The 26,450-nt window shown below is 39.8% G+C and overlaps 1 protein-coding gene across 3 annotated transcripts in view; it reads left to right on the top strand.

The window, feature by feature from the left end:
• The window catches only part of DNAAF10 (dynein axonemal assembly factor 10), a 30,215-nt gene extending 12,991 nt beyond the window's left edge, over nt 1–17,224 (top strand). Inside the window, exons 3-9 of one of the 3 annotated variants that reach the window (XM_064364190.1) lie at nt 726–856; nt 6,160–6,261; nt 9,170–9,285; nt 10,260–10,394; nt 12,868–12,965; nt 13,791–13,841; nt 16,234–17,224. In XM_064364190.1, coding sequence (XP_064220260.1) covers nt 726–856; nt 6,160–6,261; nt 9,170–9,285; nt 10,260–10,394; nt 12,868–12,965; nt 13,791–13,841; nt 16,234–16,441 — 841 coding nt within the window. In that variant the 3' untranslated portion in view covers nt 16,442–17,224. The remainder of the gene's footprint in view (nt 1–725; nt 857–6,159; nt 6,262–9,169; nt 9,286–10,259; nt 10,395–12,867; nt 12,966–13,790; nt 13,842–16,233) is intronic. The other 2 variants (XM_064364192.1, XM_064364191.1) reach the window with 2 other exon arrangements.
• The last annotated feature ends 9,226 nt before the right edge of the window (nt 17,225–26,450 follow it).

Genomic DNA, 26,450 nt, shown 5'->3' with positions numbered 1-26,450 from the left:
CTAGCTGCATTTTAACAAAAACCTTTACATATTTGGTGGATGGAATTTCACAATGAGTGTGATGATTTAGTAAGGCCAGCTAACGGTGTCCATCCTGTGTTCACTTCCCATACTTTTGTAACAGCCACTAAAACCCAGAATTGAAAAAAACCATCCTGAGAGCCAGCTCCTCAGATACATGGTTGTTGTTGTTTTTCTTTTTTCTTTCTTTCTTTTTTTTTTTTTTCTGAGACAGGGTCTTGCTCTGTCACCCAGGCTGGAGGGCAGTGGCATGATCTTAGCTCACTGCAGCCTTGACTTACCTGGGTTTTACTCTATATTTGAAGCAGTATTTTTTCAGACTTCAATGTACCACAGTCATTGTTTTTGAGACCCATCTGAGATCCTGATTCATTATGTTTGGGGAGGAGCCCGTGAGTCTACATTTATTAACAAGCACACCTGGTAATTCATCTGTGGGGGTCTTGGATAGATTGTCTTTGAAGAACACTAAGTAAAGTGAGCTCAGGATTGGAATTCCAAATTGAATGATGACAGTTCTCATTGGGGGCTTGAAAGAAGTTGAAATGGAGAGAAAATTTCAGAAGTACAAATAAATGTGTAAACTATCTTCATAGCAAAACCCTAATTTCTAAACAAAAAAATCTAACTATATCTTTTTAAATTTTAGTAGTGGATTTAAATGTTTGAGACATGTGGTGTAAAAACCTGTGTTTGTTGTTTAGGAATTTAGAAGCTCCAGAGATGCCAGTATATTCTGTAAAGGGCCATAAAGAAATTATAAATGCAATAGATGGTGTAGGTGGACTAGGAATTGGAGAAGGAGCACCTGAAATTGTGACTGGCAGCCGTGATGGTGAGTCAATGTATTCTATGTATTTTATTTATTTATTTTAATGGGAATCTCTATGTAACAGTACGTCCTCTCTGAGTAAAAATCCCCTTCAGTCACCTTGACTCCCTAAATCTAACAGTCTTGCTTCTACTTCTTTAACAGGCAAGTTTGATTGCTTGTCCCTTGATTGTTTTAGACTTTCGGGTATTTTGAGATAGATTCATAGCACTTAATACTGTTTTAGTGTTGAACTGGTTCAACTACTAACAATGATGGTTTCCTCTGAAGCTTGAAGGATTTAAAATGTCTTTACAGGTGTTTGAGGCAGCTGACAATATAATGTGGGTGGCAGCTTTTTATTTTCTTTTTTTAAGAGGCAGAATTAGTACTTGTGAAAATTGTCATATTGACAGCTGGTTGAAAACTGAAGTTCTGTGATCCATCCACTAAGCATTATAGACAGTTGCAAGGGCACCAGCTCAGCTCTTCCACTGTGCAGTGACCAGCAAAGGCCAGGTCTTTTGGTGTCCAAAGTGGTACTGCATGACTTTAAGAGAGTCAAAAATTTTGTTGTTTCACAAGGGGTACATGAGAAGTTTGGTACCTATTGTAATTGATTTGGCCAATTATTTAGTGGCTGCTCAAGACCATGAGGAAATTGCTTTAAAAGAAAAATAAACATACAATTTTCTAATGGGTACTAAAGAGCAGCTGTGTTTTAGAAATCACTTATTTTTTTAATCATAAAAGCAATATTGAGTATAGAGGGGAAAAATAACATTCAATCTACCATACTACCACAACCATTAGATTCTTTTCCTTTTAGGTCTTATATATAATTTTGCATAGTTGTAAGTATGAATATGAATTTATATCTTAGAAACTTCTTTCATTTAATGTTTTGTCATATGCAAATATTGCTGTTTCCACAATTATTTTAATGACTATATAATATTACATCATATGACTGTTCTTAACCATTCCTCTATAATAAGCATTTGGTTTGCTTTTTTTGTTGTTTTATGAGAGTGGCTTAAAAATAATGAGTAAATGAGTATTGTCATATATATATATATCTCTTTTGGAATAAACGTTGTATGGTTTTTTAAAAAATGTATTGGGCCAGGTGCAGTCACTCACACCTATAATCCCGCCATTTTGGGAGGTTGAGGCAAGCGGATCACTTGAGGCCAGGAGTTCGAGACCAGCCTAGGCAACATAGTGAAACCCTGGCTCTACTAAAATACAAAAATTGGCCACATGTGTTGGCATACACCTGTAATCCCAGCTACTCGGGAGGCTGAGGCACAAGTTTTGCTTGAACCTGGCATTTGGAGGTTGAAGTGAGCTGAGATCATGCCACTGCACTCCAGTCTGGGCAACAGAGTGAGACTCCATCTCAAAAAAAAAAAAAAAAAAAAAAAGGAGAGATCCAAGATGGCTGATCACTAGCAGCTCGGGCACCTAGCTCCCAGCAAAAGCGCAGAGAACGAGAGGACGCCACACTTTCAGACGAATATTTGTTGCTCACGGACCAAGAGATTCCCAGCGGAGGAGCCCCACGGGTCGCCAGGGCGACTCTTGTGGCCGGTGCGGCGGTTTAGCTGGCGCCTTAGAGCGGCAGTTCTTGGTGCAGAGTCCGGAGATTCCCGGGCAGAAAAGCACCATCAATCTTAACACTGCTGTTTTGGCCGGCACAGTGGATTGCTCAGATTTCAGCGCTGGGAATGAACTAGTTGGACGTCTGCTCAGAGACCTAGTTAGAAAGTCGGTAATCACAAAGACAACAGAGGGATAAATATATAATGGAGGGAAGAAAGCAGCCTAAAAAGGCAGAGAATACTCAAAATCAGAGTGCCTCTCCCTCTACAGGGGATCGCAATTCCTCATCAGTAACGGAACAAGGCTTAATGGAGAACGAGTGTGTTCCACTAACAGAAGCAGGTTTCAAAATGTGGGTGATAAGAAACTTCCGTGAATTAAAAGAACTTGTTCTAACCCAATGCAAAGAAACTAAGAACCTTGAAAAAAGGTTTGACGAAATGCTAACGAGAATGGACAATTTAGAGAGGAACATAAGTGAATTGATGGAGCTGAAAAACACAACACGAGAACTTCGCGAAGTATGCACAAGTTTAAATAGTCGATTTGATCAAGCAGAAGAGAGGATATCAGAAGTCGAGGACCAGCTCAGTGAAATGAAATGAGAAGACAAGATTGGAGAAAAAAGGATGAAAAGGAATGAGCAAAGCCTCCAGGAAATATGGGACTATGTAAAAAGACCTAATCTACGTTTGATAGGTGTACCTGAATGTGACGAAGAGAATGAATCCAAGTTGGAAAATACTCTTCAGGATATTATTCAGGAAAACTTTCCCAACCTAGCAAGGCAGGGTAATATTCAACTCCAGCTAATACAGAGAACACCACAAAGATACTCTTCAAGAAGACCAACCCCAAGGGACATAATTGCCAGATTTATTAGGGTTGAAATGAAGGAGAAAATACTAAGGGCAGCCAGAGAGAAAGGTCAGGTTACCCATAAAGGGAAACCTATCAGACTTACAGCAGATCTCTCAGCAGAAACCCTACAAGCTAGAAAAGAGTGGGGACCAATATTTAACATCCTTAAAGAAAAGAACTTTCAACCCAGAATTTCCTATCCAGACAAACTAAGCTTTATGAGTGAAGGAAAAATTAAATCTTTTGCGAACAAACAAGTACTTAGAGACTTCACCACCACCAGGCCTGCTTTACAAGAGCTTCTGAAAGAAGCACTATACATATAAAGGAACAACCAATATCAGCCTTTCCAAAAATATATCAAAAAGCAAGAACATTAACACAATGAAAAATTTACATCAACTAATGGGCAAAACAGCCAGCTAGCATCAAATACCAGTATTAAACTTATATATATTCTAATTGGATAAAAAGCCAAAACCCATCGGTATGCTGCATCCAGACTCATCTTACATGCAACAATACACAAAGACTCAAAACAAAGAGAAGGAGAAAGATTTACCAACAAAACAGAAAGTAAAAATAAACAAATAAACAAAAAGCAGGAGATGCAATTCTCGCCTCTGATAAAGTAGACTTTAAAGCAACAAAGATCAAAAGAGGCAAAGAAGGACATTACATAATGGCAAAAGGATTAATGTAACAAGAAGAGCTAACGATTCTATAGATCAACGAGACAGAAAATTAACAAGGACATTCAGGACTTGAACTCAGACCCAGAACAAGTAAACTTAATTAGAACTCTCCACTTCAAATACACAAAACATACAATACCACCTCACACCTATTCCAAAAGTGACTACATAATTGGAAGTAAATCACTCCTCAGTAATCGCATAGCATTTCATAGGTTTAAATGAAATATTGGTTGGCTGTTTGTTTGTTATTTTCTTCCCTTATTTCTTCCTGACTACATAATTAAGGATAATTATCGGTATAAAAGAGGTTTTCAAAACTCATTACTAAATTGCATCCTAGCCTGGGCAAGAAAGCAATACTCCCATTCTCTCTCTCTCTTTCTCTTCCTTTTTCCTCCTCTTCTTCATTCTTTTTTTTCTTTCTTTAAAAAAATAAAAATAAAAAATAAAAATAAATAAACAAACAAAAAAGTTTAAAATTTATTGGCAAATGTTCTAAAGTACATATTTATAGTCAGCTACAGTAGATGAGGTAGATTTCCAGTTTACCCCATCAGCGATGATTTTCTTTTTCTCCTTCCTTATTTTATAGACAAAATGGTATTTCATTCCAACTTGTGTTAACTTTTTTCTCTGTTTACTAGTTAGTTTTATTTTATGAATAGTCTATGTTCTTTGCTTATTTAACTATTGCAGACTTACTATAAATCTCATCAATTTGCATAAATCCTGTAGAGAAAGATAATCTCTTATCTCTAGATATGGGATTTTTTTTTTCTGTTTAAAAAAAGACTTTTGCTGGGTGTAGTGGCTCATCTCTGTAATCCCAGCACTTGGGAGGCTGAGGTGGGAAGATGGCTTGAAACCAGCTTGGGCAACTTAGGGAGATCCCATCTTTATAAAAACTTTTAAAAATTAGCCCGTCGTGGTGGTGTAGTCCCAGCTACTTGGGAGGCTGAAGTAGAAGGATCTCTTGGACCCAGGAGGTCGAGGCTGCAGTGAACCATGATCACACAACTGGATTCCAGCCTGGGTGACAGAGCAAGACCCTGTCTCAAAATAATAAATAAATAAAAAAAGTAAAGCAGCCTCTTAATGATCAACTTTATTTTATCCCTGGAAATATATCTAATGTTGTACTCCACCTTTCCTGAGTTATTTTCCTTTTAAGCATTTTTTTTTGTTGCCCTTTTCCTATTCTCTCTCAGGTACATGCCTTTGAGCCTTTATATTACATGCATTTGCTTTTCTTGTAGGTAATGACACTATTTTAGTAAGTAGTCCCATAACATGAATTAAAACAAGGGGGCTGAAATTAAATTGAGAATTTATTTGTTAATTTTATTTGACATTTTCCTTTTCACTATTGCCACAGGAAAATTAATTGTATATGAAGTAATATTCTAGGCCGGGCATGGTGGCTCACACCTATAATCCCAGCACTTTGGGATGCTGAGTCAGGTGGATCACCTGAGCCTGGGAGCTTGAGACCTGCCTGGCCATTGCAGTGAAACCCTGTCTCTACTAAAAAAAAATACAAAAATTAGCTGGGTGTGGTGGCATGCACCTGTAGCCTCAGCTACTTGGGAAGCTGAGGCAGAAGAATGGCTTGAACTGGGAGGTGAAGGTTGTAGTGAGCCAAGATCACGCCATTGCACTCCAGCCTGGGTAACAGAGCAAGCAAGACTCAGTCTCAAAAAACAAACAAACAAGAATAGAATTCTAGAACTCATATAAGAAACCATTAATTCGAAATTAGAGTGTATACATGCCAATGGTTAAATGGGTAGTAAGGAAAAAAGTAAAAATTAAAACAACACTGGTATTTTCCCTAATAAATAACACATTTATTTTAGGCTCACGATTTGAATTCTCTAACATTCACATTTGCCTTGTCAGTCATCACTTGTAGGTAACTTAGGAACATTTGTTGGCTTTTCTGTGTATCTGTTAATTTGGAAATCAAGTCAGATAGTCACATATGGGTTATATCTCTGATATTAAATACAACTTACCCAATTAGAAGTCAAAAGAATGTGAATATTTTCACATGTCAAAACATCTGTCATATTGCCAAAAACACAGGAAGCCATAGAAGAATGTAGAAAAGAAACATGATCGTTCAGTTTTGAATTTTTGCCAACTCACTTTTATGCATACCAGGAACTGTGAAGGTGTGGGACCCAAGGCAAAAAGATGATCCTGTTGCTAATATGGAACCTGTACAAGGAGAAAACAAGAGAGACTGTTGGACTGTGGCATTTGGTAAATTATTGAAGAATTCTTGCTTTTGAATTATCAGATGGTAAAAAGCACAGTGCGGCAAGAAATTCCTAGTAGTCTCTTTATAATCTGTTTTGGGCCGGGCGCGGTGGCTCAAGCCTGTAATCCCAGCACTTTGGGAGGCCGAGGCGGGTGGATCACGAGGTCAAGAGATCGAGACCATCCTGGTCAACACGGTGAAACCCCGTCTCTACTAAAAATACAAAAATTAGCTGGGCACGGTGGTGCGTGCCTGTAATCCCAGCTACTCAGGAGGCTGAGGCAGGAGAATAGCCTGAACCCAGGAGGCGGAGGTTGCGGTGAGCCGAGATCGCGCCATTGCACTCCAGCCTGGGTAACAAGAGCGAAACTCCGTCTCAAAAATAAAAAAAAAATAAAAAAAATAAAAAAAAATATATATATATATAAAATCTGTTTTGTCGGTTATTCTAATAGTTTACTAAGGCAAATATACGTGGTGGTTAATGTTAACCTCTGGGGCCTGGGTTTGAATTCTCACCTGCTACTTATTGGCTGTGTGGCCTGGAGCAAATTACCAAAGTTCCCTGTTCCTTGGTTGTTTCATTTTTAAAATGGAATTAATAATAGAATTTACTTAGTTGTGTTGTCATGAAGATTCAATAAGTAAATTACATGTAAAGTGCTAAGAATTGTGCTTATTATTATGTGTTTCTGTTTAATTAGATCATATTGACCTAATTTAAAACCAAATACCATTAATGGGGTTAAGCCAAGCCTCAGTGCAAATGGTAACCTAACAAATCATACATTACACTGTATACAGAGTATGTTTATTTTCTAGAAAATAGTTTGCCATTACAAAATTATTTCTTATACATTCTGATAACTGTGTTCCTTTATTAATTTACTTAAAATGAACATTGATTTTGTAAGATGAATTGACATTTGTCCTTTGACATGGTTTGGATCTATGTCCTCACCAAATCTCATGTCAAATTGTAATCCCCAGTGTTGGAGGTGGGACCTGGTGGGAGGTGACTAGGTCATGAGGGCAGAGTTCTCATGAATGGTTTAACACATCCTCCCATATACTTTAAGTCATCCCTAGATACTACTTATAATACCTAATATGATGTAAATGCTATGTCAATCATTGTTGTATTGTTTAGGGAATAATGACAAGAACAAGAAGTCTGTACATTTTTAGTCTAGATGCAAATTTTTTCCCAAATATTTTCGATCTATGGTTGATTGAACCCATAGATGTGTGAACCCATGGATAGGGAGGACCGAAGGTAGAGGAGAATAATAGTAGGAATAGCCTTAGAGATGGCTCAGGACCATGGCTGGAGGTGTTAGGATGGCCTGAAGATAGTTCTAAGTTTTTGACAGTTTTTGCAAGGAAGAGATGAAATCTGAGCTTTAGGAAAATGAACTAGTGGTATTTAGTGGGAGTGATGAGTGGCACAGGGAATATGAGTTCAGGAGCTCTTTGCAGTGTTCCAGGGAAGACCTAAGTTACAAGCACTGAGAAGGGAGCAGAGTGGATGATTCAGAAGGTAATATTATGCAGAATGCATAGAATTTGGCAATTTTTGGGATATGAAGAATAAAGAAAAAGATTATGTCCAAGATGACTGAATTTTCAGGCTGATTGTGAGGTGAATGATGTCATTAAATGAAAAAGATTCTACAAGGGGTGGGATAGTTTGTAAGGCGAAAGGTAAGGTCATTTGGGGACATCATAAGTTTAAGACGATAGTGTACCATCTAGGTGGGGCCCACAGTAGAAATACAGGGCTGGAGTTAATGAGAAAAACGAAGTTAGAGACAGTAGAGAATGAAGGCATTGGGATAAGATGCCCAGATAGCCTAGCACAATGACGGGGCCTCCTTCTCACTTAACACTCTTTCCTCAGCAAGAGGTACTTGGAAAAAAATCCTTGAATTCCAGCAGGATGAGTTTAACTACAGATTATACACTTACTTCAGGTATGATGATCCACACTACTAAAAATATGTCATAGTGTGCTACAGCTTATTTCAGATTTCCTTTTAAAGATGGAATCACACCAGAACAACATTTTTCAAGATAAATTAGTTTTAAAGTTTCTGTTTGCATTCAAATATAGTTACTGCCAAGAAAGCAATAGAAGTATAACCGTGTTTATTCTCCGAGACCCCTCTGTGCTTGAACTATAGTTGGCCTGCTAGTCTTTGCAGATAGAGCATAAAGCATTTTCTTTAAATTGAATTCAGTAAACGCTTTCACATATCCCTTCAGTATGGAATTAATAGCGAATGAGCTTATATTAGTCCACTTTGCATTGCATTCCTTAGTTACTATAAAGGAATGCCTGAGACTGGGTAATTTATAAAGAAAAGAGGTTTATTTGGCTCATGGTTCTTCAGGGTATACAAGAAGCGTGGTACCAGTATCTGCTTCTGATGAGACCCCAGGAAGTGTCTGCTCATGGCAGAAGGCAACGGGAGCAGGCATGTCACATGGCAAGAGAGAGGGGAGGAGGGAGGTGCCAGACTCCTTAACAACCAGACCTCATGTGAACTAGAAGAGTGAAAACTCACTTACTACCGCAAGGACTGCACTAAGCCGTTGACAAGGGATCCAGCCCCTTGACCCAGCATTTCTCATCAGGCCCCACATCCAACATTGGGGATCATACTTCAACATGAGATTTGGAGGGGACAAATACCCAAATTCTATGAGAGATTTAAACAAAACAAAAAACTAATGGATACCGCATTAATAATCTTGGTGTCCTGTCAAGATTGATAAGATGGGATTCTACCCGATGTGATTTTAAGGTCTGATTTAGTATAAGTTAGGTGTGTAGATTTTTTTTTTTTTTTAGCAACCTTTGTAAGGATGCATTTATAAGAATGTGAAATGTTGTGTCTTGATATCCAGGCAATGCTTATAATCAAGAAGAACGTGTTGTTTGTGCTGGCTATGACAATGGGGATATCAAACTATTTGATCTCAGAAATATGGCATTACGGTGGGAGACAAACATCAAAAATGGGGTAAAGTACATGCTGATGCATTTCGTTTCTCTGAGCACGTTTCCATTCACCTCTGAACTACTACAAAAGGAACACCCCTCTATTAACTCATCTCAGTCAACCCCTCTACCAATGGTTCTTAACTTTTTGAGGCCAAACCCATTTGAGAATCTAACGAAAAACCTGGATCCTCTCTTCAAAAAGAGAGCTCACACCCACATGTGGTATGTACAATGTTGGGGGAGTCACCAGCCCCTTCAGCCTGTCTGCAGACCCCTGTGGGCCATGTAGTAAGAGATCAAAATAAGCAAGTAAAAGGCCTTTTTATGCTAATATCAGAAAGCCTGAAACAGTAGTCACCTCCCCAGACACTCTCAGATTATTGGTTTCTGAGTTGTACACCTTTAGCAAAGAATGTGTTTCCCTCTTGTTTTCTACTGTCAGCCTTGACTTAACTGTTAAATAATGTAAAAAGTTAAATAATGATTTCCCAAAGGCATCCACTGAGCATGGGAACCCAACATAGTTTTGTTGATCTTACTAATGGAGAAAAAAATTTTTTTTTTTGAGATGTAGACTTGCTCTGTCACACATGCTAGAGTGCAGTGGAGCAATCTCAGCTCACTGCAACCTCCACCTCCTGGGTTCAAGTGATTCTCCTGCCTCAGCCTCCCGAGTAGCTGGGACTACAGGTGCACACCACCATGCCTGTTTAATTTTTGTGTTTTTAGTAGAGGCAGGGTTTCACCAAGTTAGCCAGGCTGTTCTTGCTCTCCTGACCTCGCGATCCACACACTTCGGCCTCCAAAAGTGCTGGGATTACAGGCATGGGCCACCATGCCTAGCTGGAAAAATTTTTTATGGTAAAAGTTAGAAAATGATGGTTAGAGTATTTTCACATTATCTGATCATTTTAAAGCTGTTTTACTTAGTATAAAAGAGCCTCCTGAGTAATCCTGACAAGACAACCAATAATGAATATTCTCTGTTTTCAGGTATGTAGCTTGGAGTTTGACAGAAAAGACATAAGTATGAATAAGTTAGTAGCCACTTCCCTGGAAGGAAAGTTCCATGTTTTTGACATGAGAACACAGCATCCAACCAAAGGTTTTGCCTCTGTTTCAGAAAAGGTAAATATGAGGGAAATGTCTTTCTATGAAGAATGATAGCTTGGTTTAGACTAATAAATAGAATTAATCACCAAGGTTTCTTCCAGGTCTTTATGTGAAGGGAGCTATTTTTGATATATTCCTGTGATATCTTGACAAGTTTTTCTGTACAAAGAGTACTTCCCCAAAGTTTATCAACTTTAGACTTCTTGATTATAATAAAGATCTCAGTTAGGTAGGAATCTTATTTTGTAGTTTAGAAGCAATTAGAAGAAACCTAGCTGATGTTAGGAATTTGATCAACAAAACCCACCCTGGTGTTTCCTAATAAGTATATAATATTTGTGTTAATACCTGGTTATATACTTTTCAAAATATGACTGTGTATGTGATATCATTTCATTATACTTTATTTTTATATTCCAGTTTGCTGTATTAAATGAAATTATTTAACACACTGAGTACTGCGATTAATGTATAGTAGATGTTCAAAAATATTTTATTTACTTACGTATACTTTGCCTTGCATTTGAGGTAGCTGAGAAGGAAAGATGGTGTTATAGCATCAGACCAATGGACAAGGAAAGCAGGACAAAGGGAAAATACTGCTTTAAAATAAAAAGATCATTTCTGGACTGGTGGGATTACAGAAAATTCATACAGAAAGGTCCTGTCATTTATAGGAAATTGATTGGAAATGTGATTTGAGCTTCCTCAAGTAGAAAAAGAAAGATCCATTACAGATTCTTTGTTTCAATAAGATTAAAATATACAAGTTGCTCAGGAAGTTAGAATGTACTCCTTTGCTTCTCTCTCTCCTGTTGATTCAGTAGGATTTCTTGAACTGTCCTATTTTGTCTCATTATTATTATTGTGTGTAAAATACTATCACTGCTTTATGAAAACTAAATTCTTAACAAGCTAGCGATAAATTAAAATATTGATTTGCTTTTGTCATTTCAGAATATATTAAGTATCAACAACATAGAGCACTTTACTAAATTGTTCCATATATAATTTGCAACACATATTTCATTACCTATAAATTATAGTGTCATCTCCAGTTTTTTTTTTGTTTTGTTTGTTTGGCTTTTTTTTTTTTTTGAGACAGAATCTTGCTCTCTTACCCAGGCTGGTGTGCAGTAGCAGGATCATGGCTCACTGCAGTCTCAAACTCCTGGGTTCAAGTGATCCTCCTGCCTCAGCCTCCCAAGTAGCTGGGAGTACAGGCACATGCCACCACATCTGGCTAATTAAAAAAAATTTTTTTTTGTAGAGACAGGGTCTTGCTGTGTTGCCCAGTCTGGAATTGAAGTCCGGACCTCAAGTGATCCTTCTGCCTCGGCCTCCCAGAGCGCTGGGATTATAGGCTTGAGCCACTATACCTGGCCCAAGGTATAGTTTTTAAAAAATTATATTTAGTTAACCCAGTAATTACTAAATCTGCCAAATAGATGACTCTGATGTATTTTAAGAGGTCATTTCTCCCCTTGCTTTTTGTGTTTTTCTCAACTTCCTGAAGAAGAAGGGAAGTTTAAGCTACAAAATAAAATATTTAGACAGCTTGAACCTAATCACTGGGAGACCGTTACCCACTTAAAATGTGTGTTTTGAGATAAGATTTTTTTTATCTGCTAATGATTATTCTCTCAAAAGACGATTGAAATCAAAGGTCAAGACAAATCACTCACTAAAATTTGGTATACCATGATAGCGAGCCCCACTGCTTCTGCAAAGCAGCAGCCATTCATTTATTCCCTCCCTCATTGTTTCTCTCCCTCCCTCTGTCTCTGTCTCTCTCCTAAGTTCCCCCTAGTTAATACAGTAGGGCCAGGATGGATTTACTGTCTGCTATTGAGGTGCTAACGAACTGTTAACCCTCCAGTTGCTGGTTTTTAATCTTTTAGTCTAATGTGAATGATAAAGGCCTTAGCTTATTATGACCATAAACATTGTCTATAAGTCCTCATGGTCCTTATTTTGAAGACTGGACAAGTCAATGGCAATAAATGGAAAATAAGGCTCTGGAGCTATTAGTTCAAATTCAGTCTATAAGAACTCTATACTTATTGCTTAGTTTTGCCATGAACCTCAAACTGTTCTCAAAACTAAAGTGTATTTGTTTTCAATTCGGTCTAAAAAATATATACAAAAGTATATATTTTTGTATTTTGAGTATTTTCCCCTTCAGAATGAACTAGAGGTATTTAAATATGTAAAATCTATTTTCATAATGTATTTGGTACTATAAACTTAGATGGACTTTAATACCTGTCTTTTTTTAAATCCAGCAATAAAGAAAAATGATGCTTGTTATAATTTCTTATGTGCTCCTGTATCTCTATAGCCGTTATAAAGAGATTTGCCAGAAAATAACCTTAATTACTTTTATAACCATTGAAATTATAGTAGTAAACCTTCTTTATTTGGAGGATTTCTCTTCCAGGGCACCATTTAGCATATAAACCAGTTGTGTGCCTCTCGTTCTGTTTAGGCTCATAAATCTACTGTATGGCAGGTCCGACACCTGCCGCAGAACAGGGAGCTCTTTCTGACAGCTGGAGGCGCCGGCGGCCTTCACCTCTGGAAGTAGTAAGTCTGCCAGTGCATACTGCTCCTTTTAAAGTTACCTGTGGGTGTAAAGTAGGATTAGATTGAACATTTTTGTCCTTTTTTTTTCCTGCTTTGACTTAGTTCCTTTTGATATGTTTTAAAACTTCATGGTGTTACATAACTTGTTTTCTAAGCATTTCGTATGGCTATACTTTATACTTAGTAAATATTAATCTTCTTTTAATATATTAAGTATATTTATCATTTTAGTTGTGTCTTCTAAGTATGCAAAAGTTGGCCCAAGACTTTTATCAGTCATTATCTTGAAGTGATTAGAACACTCACTGCCTCTAAAGATGGGAATAGGGTTCCTTGCCTCAGTTTAGATAACATCATTGTGATAGACCCCAGCAGAGCCTGAGGCTCCTGATTGGTCTCCAGGAAAGACCTTATCACTGAGTTTGCTGTCTGCATATCTAGGCAGGGTGAGTTACAGTGAAAGCTGTTACTATGCATGCTACTCTCTTAATCCCAAGGGCACTAACTTAGTAGATACTAGATCATTTAAAAGGTCTGATATCCTTGCTCAGGGTTGGTCTTTGAAAAGGAAAAAAAACAAAAGAGAAACAAAAACTGAAGGTCTGATAAAAATTGTGAGTTAATGGTATTTCTGAATACTTTATTACCAAAGCAATATGTACTTGGGGAAAAATTACATGTTTCTTAAACATCACTCAGGAAAAAAATAGCAAGCCCATAAAAGAAGGATATTTCAAAAATAAAGTTTAATTAATAATATAAGAGGAAAAACACCATCTTCAATATATGTGGGACTTTTACATTTACAAATTTCTTCTCTGTTAGCTCCTTAGAGAAGCTGGAAGGGGTTCTGAAAAACCGGGCTACAATTGGAAGGTACTTGTCAAAGTATTGTGTGCAGAGATATCGCTGACACAAAAAACAGAGTGAACGCTTTATTTCATTTTATTTTCTGACAGAGTCTCGCTCTGTTGCCCAGGCTGGAGCGCAGTGGCGTGATCTCACCTCACCAGAGCCACCACCTCCCAGGTTCAAGCGATTCTCCTGCCTCAGCCTCCCGAGTAGCTGGGATTACAGGTGCCCACCACCACACCTGGCTAATTTTTGTATTTTTAGTTTAGGCAGGCTTTCACCATGTTGGCCAGGCTGATCTTGAACTCCTGACCTCAGATGACCTACCTGCCTCGGCCTCCCAAAGTGCTGGGATTACAGGCGTGAGCCACCGCGCCTGGCCAGAGTATACGCTTTAGATTGAGACACTATGATTATGGCAAAACCCTGTCTCTACTAAAATTACAAAAATTAGCTGGGTGTGGTGGCACACATCTGTAATCCCAGCTACTCAGGAGGCTGAGGCAGGAGAATTGCCTGAACCTGGGAAGTGGAGGTTGCAGTGAGTCGAGATCACAGTACTGCACTCCAACCTGGGCGACAGAGCAAGACAGAGCAAAAGAGACTTTGTGTGTCTCAAAAAACAAACAAACAAAAAACCAGTATGGTTTCTGTGAGTGAAAAGCAGAGAAAAGGCTTGAGGAGTTCTGGGAGAATGCTGGGTAGAGAGAGCATTTGCTACTTTCCCTTCTCCTAGCACTGTTGCCCATTGTTCTTCCCTGATTCTTCCACTCCAGTCTCCTCCCCACGTTAGGCTCTGCCAGTCCCCTTAGTGAAGCCATGTGGTGGCACGTCATATTTTACTTGGTGACCAAACTCTCTAGGCTGCTTACTTGAAGAACTAGTCCCAGTTTTTGTTGTGATCCACACATGAATTTGTATTCCATGACAAACAAACAATTCTGCAGCTGGAATTTTTTACTACAGTGGATTTAGTTCTATCAGTAAAGTTAGGTCTGTATGGAAATTCAAAGTTTAGCACAATGTAAACTTTACACCTAACCAGAACAGATGTCTAGTCTAATCTTCAAATTGGTTTGGAGTTTTGCTGTCAAGTATTGTACCAGCAAAGGGAATTGGTTTAAGTAAAATGATATGTAGCTTTATTTTCATTTGCCAGTCTGCCTTGGAAGTAATGCAATTAAATTGTAAATATTTATTGCCCACTGAACCAAGAGCTCCTAGAAGAAGTTATCTAGTTATTCACAACTTGTTTTTTGAATGAAAAATCCCAACATGCTGATTTTTTTTTGAGTATTTGAATCATACACACATACGCTTTTAAAACTTCAATAGATGATCTGGAGAGTTTAAAAAATCTTTATGTTATCTTTTGAATACTAAATAATTGCAGCCTCTGCCAAGAGATATATGAAAGAAGTCTGTATTTAAACTGTTTATTCATTTCAATGTTTTATTTCTTTTAATCAAAATGATTTGTAGGGTTTGAGAGGAAGAGAAAATAACAGATCATCCGCCTGTAGATTCTTCTTTCATTTCCATTCTGCTTCTGATTTGCTTTGTGCTTCTTACGTTCTTGGCCTTTGCTAGCATTTATGAAATACAGATGTTGTCATAATTAATAACTAGTAGGTTTTAAAAGGCCTTCTGAGGAGTAATACTTTTGTATTTTTTTAGGATCACATCTCCATTGGGGAGAAGTGTTTTTTTTCCCCCTTTTCAAATCAGATTAAATAGGATTTATGCCTTTAACCCTCTGCTTTTCTTACTTTATAAATTTGTATTTTCAGCTGAAAAAAATCAAATATTCTCAGAACCACTTTTTTCTTTTTTGAAACAGTTACATTTAGGTTTAACATTCCACCCTGTGACACCTTCCCATAGAAGTGGTACACGAAAGGTCCTTAGGCTTGGATCTATGTAATGGATGGAGCTCTGGGGTTAGAAGCTAGGGTCAGTTTTTCATTCTGAAAGTGTTTAGATGAAGTTCTACAAATGTTACTTACAGCCGTTGCCTTTGCACATTGTTTGCCTGTGGTATCCAGCAGTCTAAATCTAGAGAAAAGTTACATTAAATAAAAGATTATCAAAAGCATTGAGTAAATGTATTAAAGAATGCTAGATCAACCTAGAACTTTCATATATTAAAAGAGAAAATATAGATACATGCTGAACAGAAATGACTTTTAAAAGTTTTCAATAGAACTAATAATGCTCTTTTATAACACATTTTAGAGATAGGATTGATGTTGAAATTAACTCTTTATTTGCAAACAACTCAATATTAGAAAGATTTTTAAAGTATTTATTAGTCCCAGTAACCAACTGAGAAATAGAGTCATTGAAGTATATGTATAGAAATAAAATGGTGAAAGCTAAGATTTATGCCCTTTTACCATTTTGATCTTGTTTTCAGTGAATACCCTATTCAGCGGTCAAAGAAAGATTCTGAGGGAATAGAGATGGGAGTCGCAGGTTCTGTAAGCCTTCTGCAGAATGTTACGTTGTCCACCCAGCCCATTTCAAGTTTGGATTGGAGTCCAGATAAAAGGGGTCTCTGCGTCTGTAGCTCATTTGACCAAACGGTGAGAGTACTGATTGTTACAAAACTCCATAAAATTTGACTTCAAGACTTTAGACTTGAAACCTTCCAGAGGAACTCTCATAGAGTTTAAGACATGTTCTGGGATCCTCTGACCATCATTGAACAAAGCTGGATTTGGCTGATGACAAAAGGCCCCAGACACAAGCCTCTGGGCAGCTGCAGCCTCTCTCGGGTGTGTTTGCCGACTTGCTTGCTGCTGCACGTGGGTGTCAGAAGCACCAAGTAAACTCCCTCCGGGTCAGTTCTTTTCTTCTCCCTTCCATTTGTAAGTCAGTAGTTGTTTATAATTAAACATATTTTAAATGTGTTCTATGTCCCTGAAGTTCCATATTTTATCTTTATGCTTGTGTTATGTTTTACTGTCTATAATGTTGTGGTGGGAATAATTTCATTTGTTTTAAAAGAGTTTGCCTTGGGAAAAAATTGAATTAACTTCATAAATACATTTTGGGAGATTTCATTGTCAGTAAGTTTCTGGACATAATATTATTGTATAAAATATCAAAATGACACTGTTGATCTAGGTTTGGGTAATTATTTTCAGCAATTTAATTCATAAAATGAAATGCTATGATTTATAAAGAGTGCTTTTTTATGTAAAATACAGGAATTGAATTGGTGAAACTTTTGGTTATTGACTGGTAAGTGATGGTGAAATGTACAAGATTGTAGGGGTTTTGTAGTCTTGTTTTTGGTCAAACTTTATAAATGCATTTTAAGAATAAACTTCTGTTTTTGAAATCTACAGAAGCTTCGATTCTGTTATCTTAACAGTAGTAATAAAGTTAACATTGTCACATCATTTTGCTTTATAAATGCTTAATTAGTAGTTCTGAATTCACTTTGTTTCTTTAATGTTCACCGTATCTTTAGCTAAGCCTTTGGAATTACTGACTTATCACACTTTCATTAAGCACACCCTCCCCTGCTCCATTCGAGACAATGCAGCCACCTAAAACATTCATAATATGTAAAATGTATGTGATTTCAGGGGATCGTGGAGAGTCACTTGTTTGGAATATTAAGTTAAGACAATTAAGGATTTTTTTTTTTTTTTTTTTCAGTTTCCCAGTGTTTTATAGAACAGTGCTGTGGATATAATTATGAAAGTAAAAATTAAATTGAACTTTAAAAACGCTTCTCTCTGCTGGTTTTTTTTTTAATTTACAAAGAAAAAAATCGGAAAATTTGTGGAAGTCTCTCAGAATATTTGTATTTGGTAATAGAGCCAACAACAATAAATACCTGTATTTTATTAAAACTAAGATGTCATTGATACCACTGATGCTATACCATTCAAGAGAACAGAGCCAACTAAAACATTTATAATATATAAAATTTATGTGATTTCAGGGAATCATGGAGAGTCACTTGTTTGGAATATTAAGCTGAGAAAAGCATTTTTTTCAAATGCTAAAACAAACACAAGTTTGTTTACAATTTTTTTCTTTTTTTTTAATATGGAGTCTTGCTCTGTCACCCACGTTGGAATGCAATGATAGGATCTCGGCTGACTGCAACCTTCACCTCCTGGGTTCAAGCAATTCTTCTGCATCAGTCTCCCGAGTAGCTGGGGCTACAGGCATGTGCCACCATGTCCCGCTAATTTTTGTATTTTTAGTAGAGAAGGGGTTTTGCCATATTGGCCAGGCTGGTTTCAAATTCCTGACCTCAGGTGATCTGCCTGACTCAGCCTCCCACAGTGCTGGGATTATAGGTGTGAGCCACCGTGCCCAGCCCCAAATGTTTCATAGAACAATGGGATATAATTATGAAAGTAAAAATTAAAGTGAACTTTTTAAAAAAGCTTATATCTGCTTTTTTTTATTTGCAAAGAAAAAATGGAAAATTGGCCGGGCGCGGTGGCTCAAGCCTGTAATCCCAGCACTTTGGGAGGCCGAGGCGGGTGGATCACGAGGTCAAGAGATCGAGACCATCCTGGTCACCATGGTGAAACCCCGTCTCTACTAATACAAAAAATTAGCTGGGCACGGTGGCGCGTGCCTGTAATCCCAGCTACTCAGGAGGCTGAGGCAGGAGAATTGCCTGAACCCAGGAGGCGGAGATTGCGGTGAGCCGAGATCGCGCCATTGCGCTCCAGCCTGGGTATCAAGAGCGAAACTCCGTCTCAAAAAAAAAAAAAAAAAAAAAAAAAAAAAAAAAGGAAAATTTGTGGAAATCTCTTAGAACACTTGTATTTGGTGATATGAGTCAACAACAATAAACACCTGTATTTCATTAAATCTAAGATGCCATTGATACTACTGATGCTAGACTGGTATGATGATCTGCTGGCAATGAAACTATGATAAAATGCTTTTTTTTCCAAATCATTTAGTGTTTGCTTTATTGAGTGTTCTTTTAATTTTATTTACACATGATTTTTTTTCCATTGATTATCACTTTTGTGCATCCTTAAAAAGAAAAATATATACAGGAGACCATTATTCTAAGTGAAGTAACTCAGGAATGGAAAACCAAACATTGTATGTTCTCACTCATAAGTAGGAGCTAAGCTGTGAGGATGCAAAGACATAAGAATGACACAGTGGACTTTGGGGACTCAGGGGCAAAGGATGGGAAGGGGGAGAGGGATAAAAGACTACAAATCAGGTTCAGTGTATACTGCGCAGGTGACGGGTGCACCAAAATCTCACAAATTACCACTAAAGAACGTACTCATGTAACCAAATACCACCTGTTCCCCCAAAACTTATGGAAATAAAAAAATTAAAGAAAAATATATACAAAATAAATTTGGTATGATATTCCTCAGATTCCTCCATATTTAGAGTTTAATTCTTTTAAATCACCTTTTGAATTCAGAGCCATCAGTGTTCATGTTTTTCCTTATAATATTGTCCTTTGTGCATAAAAGTCTTGGGGATGCGGCATTTCTTTAAAACATGTTCAACTCATGTCTTCAGGGTTTTCTTTCAATTCACTGATACTTCTTCAACATGTTTTTGTGTACACATACATGCATGTAGGCAGTGACAATTGTGGAGACCACTGCCTGCTGATCATGATTATTTCGGTTGTCTATTGCTGTATAGCAAACCACTGCAGACCTTCATATCTTATAACACTAATGATCATTTATTTTGCTGAGGAGTCTAGGATCTGGGCAGGGTTCAGCAAGGAAGGCCCATCTATGCTCCATGTAGTGTGAGGCAGGCTGCTCTACTAAAGGCTGGTGGACCTGCTTCCAAGATGGCACTCACATGACTTGCAAGTTGGTGCTGGCTGTTAGCTGGGACCTTAATCAGACCTAAGAAGCAGGGGCTGAGCTTACCACATGGCATGGGCTTCCTGAGCATGGGCCAAGTTCCAAGGGTGAGCAACCCAAGAGAAGGCCAAGCAGAAGCTATCTTGTTTTTCCATGGCCTAGTTTCATCATTTACTGAGCATCACTTTGCCACACTCTATTAGTTGAGGCAATTACAACCTCCTGTCCCGAGTTCAAGGGGAGGGGAATAAATTCTATTTCCTTTGTGTGTGTGTGTGTGAGAGACAAGGTCTTACTCTGTTGCCCAGGCTGGAGTGCAGTGGCAACATCATGTCTCACTGCAGCCTTGAACTCATGGGCTTAAGCAATCCTCCCACCTCAGCTACCAGAGTAGCTAGGACTACAGGTGTGTGCCACCATGCCCAGCTAAATGTTAAACAATTTGTAGAGATGAAGAAGTAAATTCTGCTTCTTGTTGGGGTCTTGGCTAAGTTCTGAAAGAGCATGTGAGCCAGGCACAGTGGCTGACACCTGTAATCCCAGCACTTTGGGAGGCCAAGGCAGGTGGATCGCCTGAGGTCAGGAGTTTGAGACCAGCCTGGCCAACATGGCGAAACCCCCTCTCTACTAAAAACACAAAAACTAGCTGGATGTGGTGGTGCACCCATGTAATCCCAGTTACTCGGGAGGCTGAGGTGGAAGAATTGCTTGAACCTGGGAGGTGGAGGCTGTAGCGAACTGAGATCGAGCCACTGCACTCCAGCCTGGGCAACAGAGCGAGACCTCATCTCAAAAAAAAAAAAAAAAAAAGCATGTGAGACTTGAAATACTGTGGCTATTTTTGGAAAAGACAATCTAGTGCAGTGATTATAAGATGCATCCTGGGCTGGGAGCAGTGACTCAACACCTGTAATCCCAGCACTTTATGAGGCCAGGGGAGTGGATCATAAGGTGAGGAGATCAAGAGCAACTTGGCCAACATTGTGAAACCCCGTCTCTACTAAAAAACCAAAAATTATCTGGGTGTGGTGGGGCGCACCTGTAGTCCCAGCTGCTCAGGAGGTTGAGGCAAGAGGATTGCTTGAACCTGGGAGGCGGAAGTTGCAGGGAGCGAAGTTCTCACCACTGCACTCCAGCCTGGCAACAGAGCGAGACTCTATCTCAAAAAGAAAAAAAAAAGATGCATCCTAATTTCAAAGATGCATAAATGGGCAGAAGGTTGTGCCCATTCGAATTGATGAAATACATTACTTGGAATACAAATACTCCTATCCCACCCATCTACATACACCCCTCTCTGCCCCTAATTTATTGCAGACATGACTAATCAATCACGGCATTCATTCTCCCTGAGCCTCACAAGCTTTATCACACTCTGCTAGGAGCCACTACCAACTGCTGGCAAGTGAGATAAAATTTATTTACTCTCCTGAATCTAGAGAGCAATACCCTGTGAAAAAGGTGGCCTCCTGGACCGGGAGTCCTTGGACACCCCTCTCCCCCAATCCTTTGCCTTGTGTTTCAGTATGTAAAGAAATGATGAGGCTCTCCAGCATTAGACCGTGTAAACCAAACTGATGCAAAAACCAAAATGGCATTTCATTCATAGGTAATGAGGGATGAACCCTTAGGTACCAAAATGCCTGGGTTTGCCAACTGAGAACCTTCTTTATGTCCATTTGTCTGAGGTTCTGCGCAGTTAATTGTTTTGAAGTCTTTGTGAGAGAGTGGAATTAGAGACAGGCGTTGACAGTATTTAAAAATAATGCATCCAGGCCTTAGGGAAGCCTAAAAAAAAGTTTTTCAGAACAGTGAAGCTTTAGGCTATTGTGCAATTTTTACTGCAAATTTGTTTCTGTTCTTTAACATACAACACTTTGCTAGGTGTGGTGGTAAATTATAGAACGTATGAGTAAGGGATTTCTGGAATAATTCTCATGGGGTGGCCTGGAACCTTCTAGGGAAATGCTACTTTGTAATGACTTTTTTTTCCTTTGGCCACCAGACTGTCCTCTAAAGTTAGTGAAATATGCAGGCTTTGGATATGAAGCTGACTTGCGCAAGCTGATTATAATATAGCAGTCTGCAATCAGGTATTATGGCTTGTTTGAAAAATATGTGGGCAATTGGCTTTTAACTATGTTTTTATTGTTGTTGTTGCTGGTCTATGAACTCCTGACCTCATGATCTGCCTGCCTCGGCCTCCCAAAGTGCTGGGATTACAGGCGTGAGCCACCGTGCCCGGCCCTTTTCTTTTTTTGATTAGCTAGGTGTGGTAGCACATGCCTGTAGTCCCAGCTGCTTGGGAGGCTGGGGCAGAAGAATCACTTGAGCCCAGGAGGTTGAAGCTGCAATTAGATATGATCATGCCACTGCACTCCCTCCTGGACAAAAAGAGAGACCCTGCCTCAAAAATAAACAAATAAAGCAAATATTGACTGGTGATTAAAATGATAAAATAATGATAACACAAGTAATTGGGGGAAAAAAGTCCATCTTACCTCTGGCCTGTTTTCTGAAGGCATTGCTATTGATTAGGGTTAAGTTCAGCTGCAGGTAACTGAAAGCTCAAAATACAGATTTTTTAAATGTCTCTCATCAAAACTGGCTGCTCTAGCAGCTCCATGGTGACCAGGCACTTGCTGCCCTCTGTCTTCTTTCCCCACCAGTCTCATGATGTATCTTTCAACTCATCATCCAGTGTGCCTGTTCTAGGCCGAACCATCACATCCGCATTCCAGACATCAGAAAAGTAGGAAGAGTAAGAAAAAGAACACCCAGCCACTTTGAAGAACACTTTTGCTTGAATCCATTGGTCATGATTTAGTCATATGGTCACACCTCTCGCAGTGAGACTGAGAAGGATAAACCTGATTGTGTGCAGTGATGTACCCGGCGGATGGGAGTTCTGCTACTGAAGAAGCAGGGAAATGGACGTTGGGAGGCGTAACTGGATTCCGCGGCGGCCTCACAGAGCAGTCAAGTACAGCCGCCCCGACTGCGTTCTCCCATGAGGTGAAAACCAGGGTGCGATCAATGCATGCTTCTTTAGGCTAGATCTGGGTCTTGGCATCCAATACTCCCTTTTGGCAACTGTCTCTTCTCCATCAACTGTTGTCAACCAGACACTGTGGAATCCCTTGTTTTTCATAGTTACTTTTATTATCCTTTACGTGCACCAATGCAATCCCAGCCCCGTACAAAAACAGGAAAAGAAAACTCCCCCTTAACACTCAAATTGATCTTCTATACTTCATTTCTCTTCTTGGGAATTTATTTTTACTTAATAATAATTCCTTTTAAATTACAAATACCTTTTTCCACTCAGGGGCAGTGCAAAGTCACGTGCAGTAGAACACGAAGGGCGCAGCTTAGCTCATGCGTGTCCATAAACTCAAAAAAGGAGCTTGAAGGGGGAACAGTGTCTTTATGATTTGGCGTGTCTTGGTACCTGCTTAAAATCACTTTTGCTTGTGATTTAGCTGGATTCACTTTGTATATATACAGGAAAAAAAAATTTTTTTTTTCTAGGAATGTAAGGGTTGTCCAACACACAAAATGATTTCATCCTTTTCTGCACGAGAACAGCCAAAAAACTTCTGGCAAATACGCAGCGTTCGTGTGAGACATGAAATTCAACGATGCCGAGATACATCAGGTGCGCCTCTTCTTGACTCGCAGTGGATTGTCTTCCCCTGAGAAGGAGGCCCTCCTCCAGCAGCGCGATCCGAATCCCAGGCCGTCCTTGCAACCGAAGACCCAGTGGTGCGCTGCCCCCTTGTGGGAGAGGTGGACATTGCAGACCTTTCATCACAAGAAAACGGAATTTGTCTTTTTTTTTTTTTTTTTGAGACGGAGTTTCGTTCTTGTTACCCAGGCTGGCGTGCAATGGCACGATCTCGGCTCACCGCAACCTCCGCCTCCTGGGTTCAGGCAATTCTCCTGCCTCAGCCTCCTGAGTAGCTGGGATTACAGGCACGCGCCACCATGCCCAGCTAATTTTTTGTATTTTTAATAGAGACTGGGTTTCACCATGTTGACCAGGATGGTCTCGATCTCTTGACCTCGTGATCCACCCGCCTCGGCCTCCCAAAGTGCTGGGATTACAGGCGTGAGCCACCGCGCCCGGCCGAAATTTGTCTTTTAAATGCATCTGGAAAAATCAAGCCTGTTCAATCCCCAGGAGGCAAGCAAGCCAAATTGGACCTTGAGAAGGACATTATCTTACAGAAATGCCTTCCAAAAATGTTATTGTGTTTATGAAAAAAACCCACTTTATATATAACAACACTGCATAGCATGCCTATGCTTGTTTTTACACAATGGATTTTTTAACCAAAAGTTGGAACGTTAGATTTATTATAGATTCAATCTGATTGGTAACATCACAAGAGCTGACTTCCAAGAGAAAATATTTGGCTTTTTATAAAGTAAGGGATTATTTTGTAAAGTAAATAGTACCTACCTCTGTCTCCCACCAACAATTTATTCTGTAAGTTCTGATTTTAATGAAGTATTTCTCAAAGTAGTTACCATCATTTAACTTCCTGCAGGAATTCTAGAGTTTCTCCCCATCTTCTTTGCTCCAGACTCACATGGGATATAGCCACTGTTTTTAAAAGTCATTTCTGCACTACCACATTAGTGAGTAGCAGCCCTCCACCTGCCCACCTTTGGCGTATAAAACACACAGCTAAAAGAAGCAACACACCGGGCATGGTGGCTTCCGCCTGTAATCTCAGCACTTTGGGAGGCCGAGGCGGGCGGATCACCTGAGATTGAGAGTTCAAGACCAGCCTGACCAGCATGGTTAAACCCGTCTCTACTAAAATACAAAATTAGCAGGGCATGGTGACACATGCCTGTAATCCCAGCTACTTGGGAGGCTGAGGCAGGAGAATCACTTGAACCCAGGAGGTGGAGGTTGCGGTGAGCTGAGATAACACCATTGCACTCCAGCCTGGGCAACAAGAGTAGAACTCCATCTCAAATAAAAAGAAAAAAAAAAAGCAACACAAAATAAACTGTGATCAAAAGAGACTCACTATCCTCTCTCTCACAGGAGGCTGAAGACACTCACACTTCCTCCTTTTAAGTCTTCAACTTTTCTTCTTTATCACACCCAAGGCTTTCATAGCTGGTCAGAACGTCAGCGCTGGAAGAGGCCTGCGAGACCACTGCGCTCAATTTCTTCATCTGAAGATGGACCCAGGCCCTCATCTCCTGACCCCCTCATCCAGTGCTGTTCTCCTGCACCTCCCTGAAGAGTTTCAACACTCCATTCCCTCCAAGAAGCCAAGCCGGGGCACCTCTAAATTGAACAAGCCAGAAGCCGAGAACTCTATGCAAACAACACCACTGCTCAGAGGTGATAAGGGTAAGCAAGTAAACCACCAGGGAGAAAGAGAAGCAGAGTTTTGGCTCTCACCACCCTGGAGATAAACAAGTGTTTGATCTGGGCTGAGTGCACATCCCTTATCTGGTGAGAGATAACGTTCACACTCAGAGGGAGTCTGTGCTTGCAGCCAACAGGTTTGGAATCCTGCTGAGCACTGACCTGGCCGGCACACGGGCTGAACCAGGGCTCAGGAACGATGGACCAGGGGAAATTTTGTTACCACCCAGGGGGAAAGAAGGGGTCCTCCTGAACTCCTGAGAGCTCACAGGCTAAAGAGTCCTAAAAAACAGTCACAGAAGCCTCAGCTAGGGGAGTCCTGTTGGCCACAGTCCCCACAAATCTGCTATGGGCCACTTAGGGCATGTTATGAATTTTCCAATCTGCTGCATAAAGCTTCCTAGGAAGAATGTCAGAAGCCTTATTCTCTTGCTCACTGTTGAGGCGATGGAAGCTAAAGAAAGCAGTGTATGCCAGGCACTGTGGCTTACATCTGTAATCCCAGCGCTTTGGGAAGCCACAGCAGGCAGATCACTTGAGGCCAGGAGTCTGAGACCCGCCTGGCCAACATGGTGAAACCCCGTATCTACTAAAAATACAGAAAATTAGCTGCGTGTGGTGGCATGTGCCTGTAGTCCCTGCTACTCAGGAGGCTGAAACAGGAGAATTGCTTGAGCCCAAGAGGCAGTGAGTTGTAGTGAACTGAGATCATGCCACTGCATTCCAGCCTGGGTGACAGAGTGAGACTGTCTACAAGAAAAAAAAAAGAAGGCAGTGAAGAGTAAACTCAAAGGGAAACCAGCACGGTGGCCTGTCTCTAGAGAGTCTTGATCAGGATCACCTTTATAAAGATGATAATGTTGACAATAAGAATAATAATAGCTGCTAATATTTGTAGAGCAGGAGAGAACACAGGAGCCTGAAGGGGAGAAGGGGGCAAGGGTTTCCACACACCCTCACCACCGCCTGTTACCTTCTCACAGCAGCAGAGCAGCAGGTTGCCTCCCCAGGCCCACTCTCCCCTCCCACCTCAACAACAGGAGCCCATGTTAATCACAGCACACAGTAAAGACTGTATTTCCCAGTCTCCCTATCAGCAAGGTGTGAACACCGTGGAGCATGAGGATGGGCCTGTCGTCCAGAGGTGGTGAAAACAAAAGCATAAGGAGTCTGGCCCTGGCGATTTGGGAGCCACCATACCTGTCCTAGGCTGTTTACCTTGACGACTTCGACAAGAGACAAAAATACTTGTTTCTTGTTTAAGCCGATGAGAGTTTAGGGCTTTCCTTGTATGCATGGATGACTGTCTTCATCTATTTTGTGATGCTATAAAAGAATGCCTGAGACTGGGTAATTTATAAAGACAAGATGTTTATTTAACTCATCCTGCCTCACAAGACAGTG

Source organism: Aotus nancymaae, unplaced genomic scaffold (assembly GCF_030222135.1).
Source record: "Aotus nancymaae isolate 86718 unplaced genomic scaffold, 86718_ANA_hifiasm-v0.15.2.pri h1tg000057l, whole genome shotgun sequence".
NCBI lineage: Eukaryota > Metazoa > Chordata > Mammalia > Primates > Aotidae > Aotus > Aotus nancymaae.
Note: the sequence above shows the minus strand (reverse complement) of the source record. Positions and strands in the feature narration are given on the sequence as shown.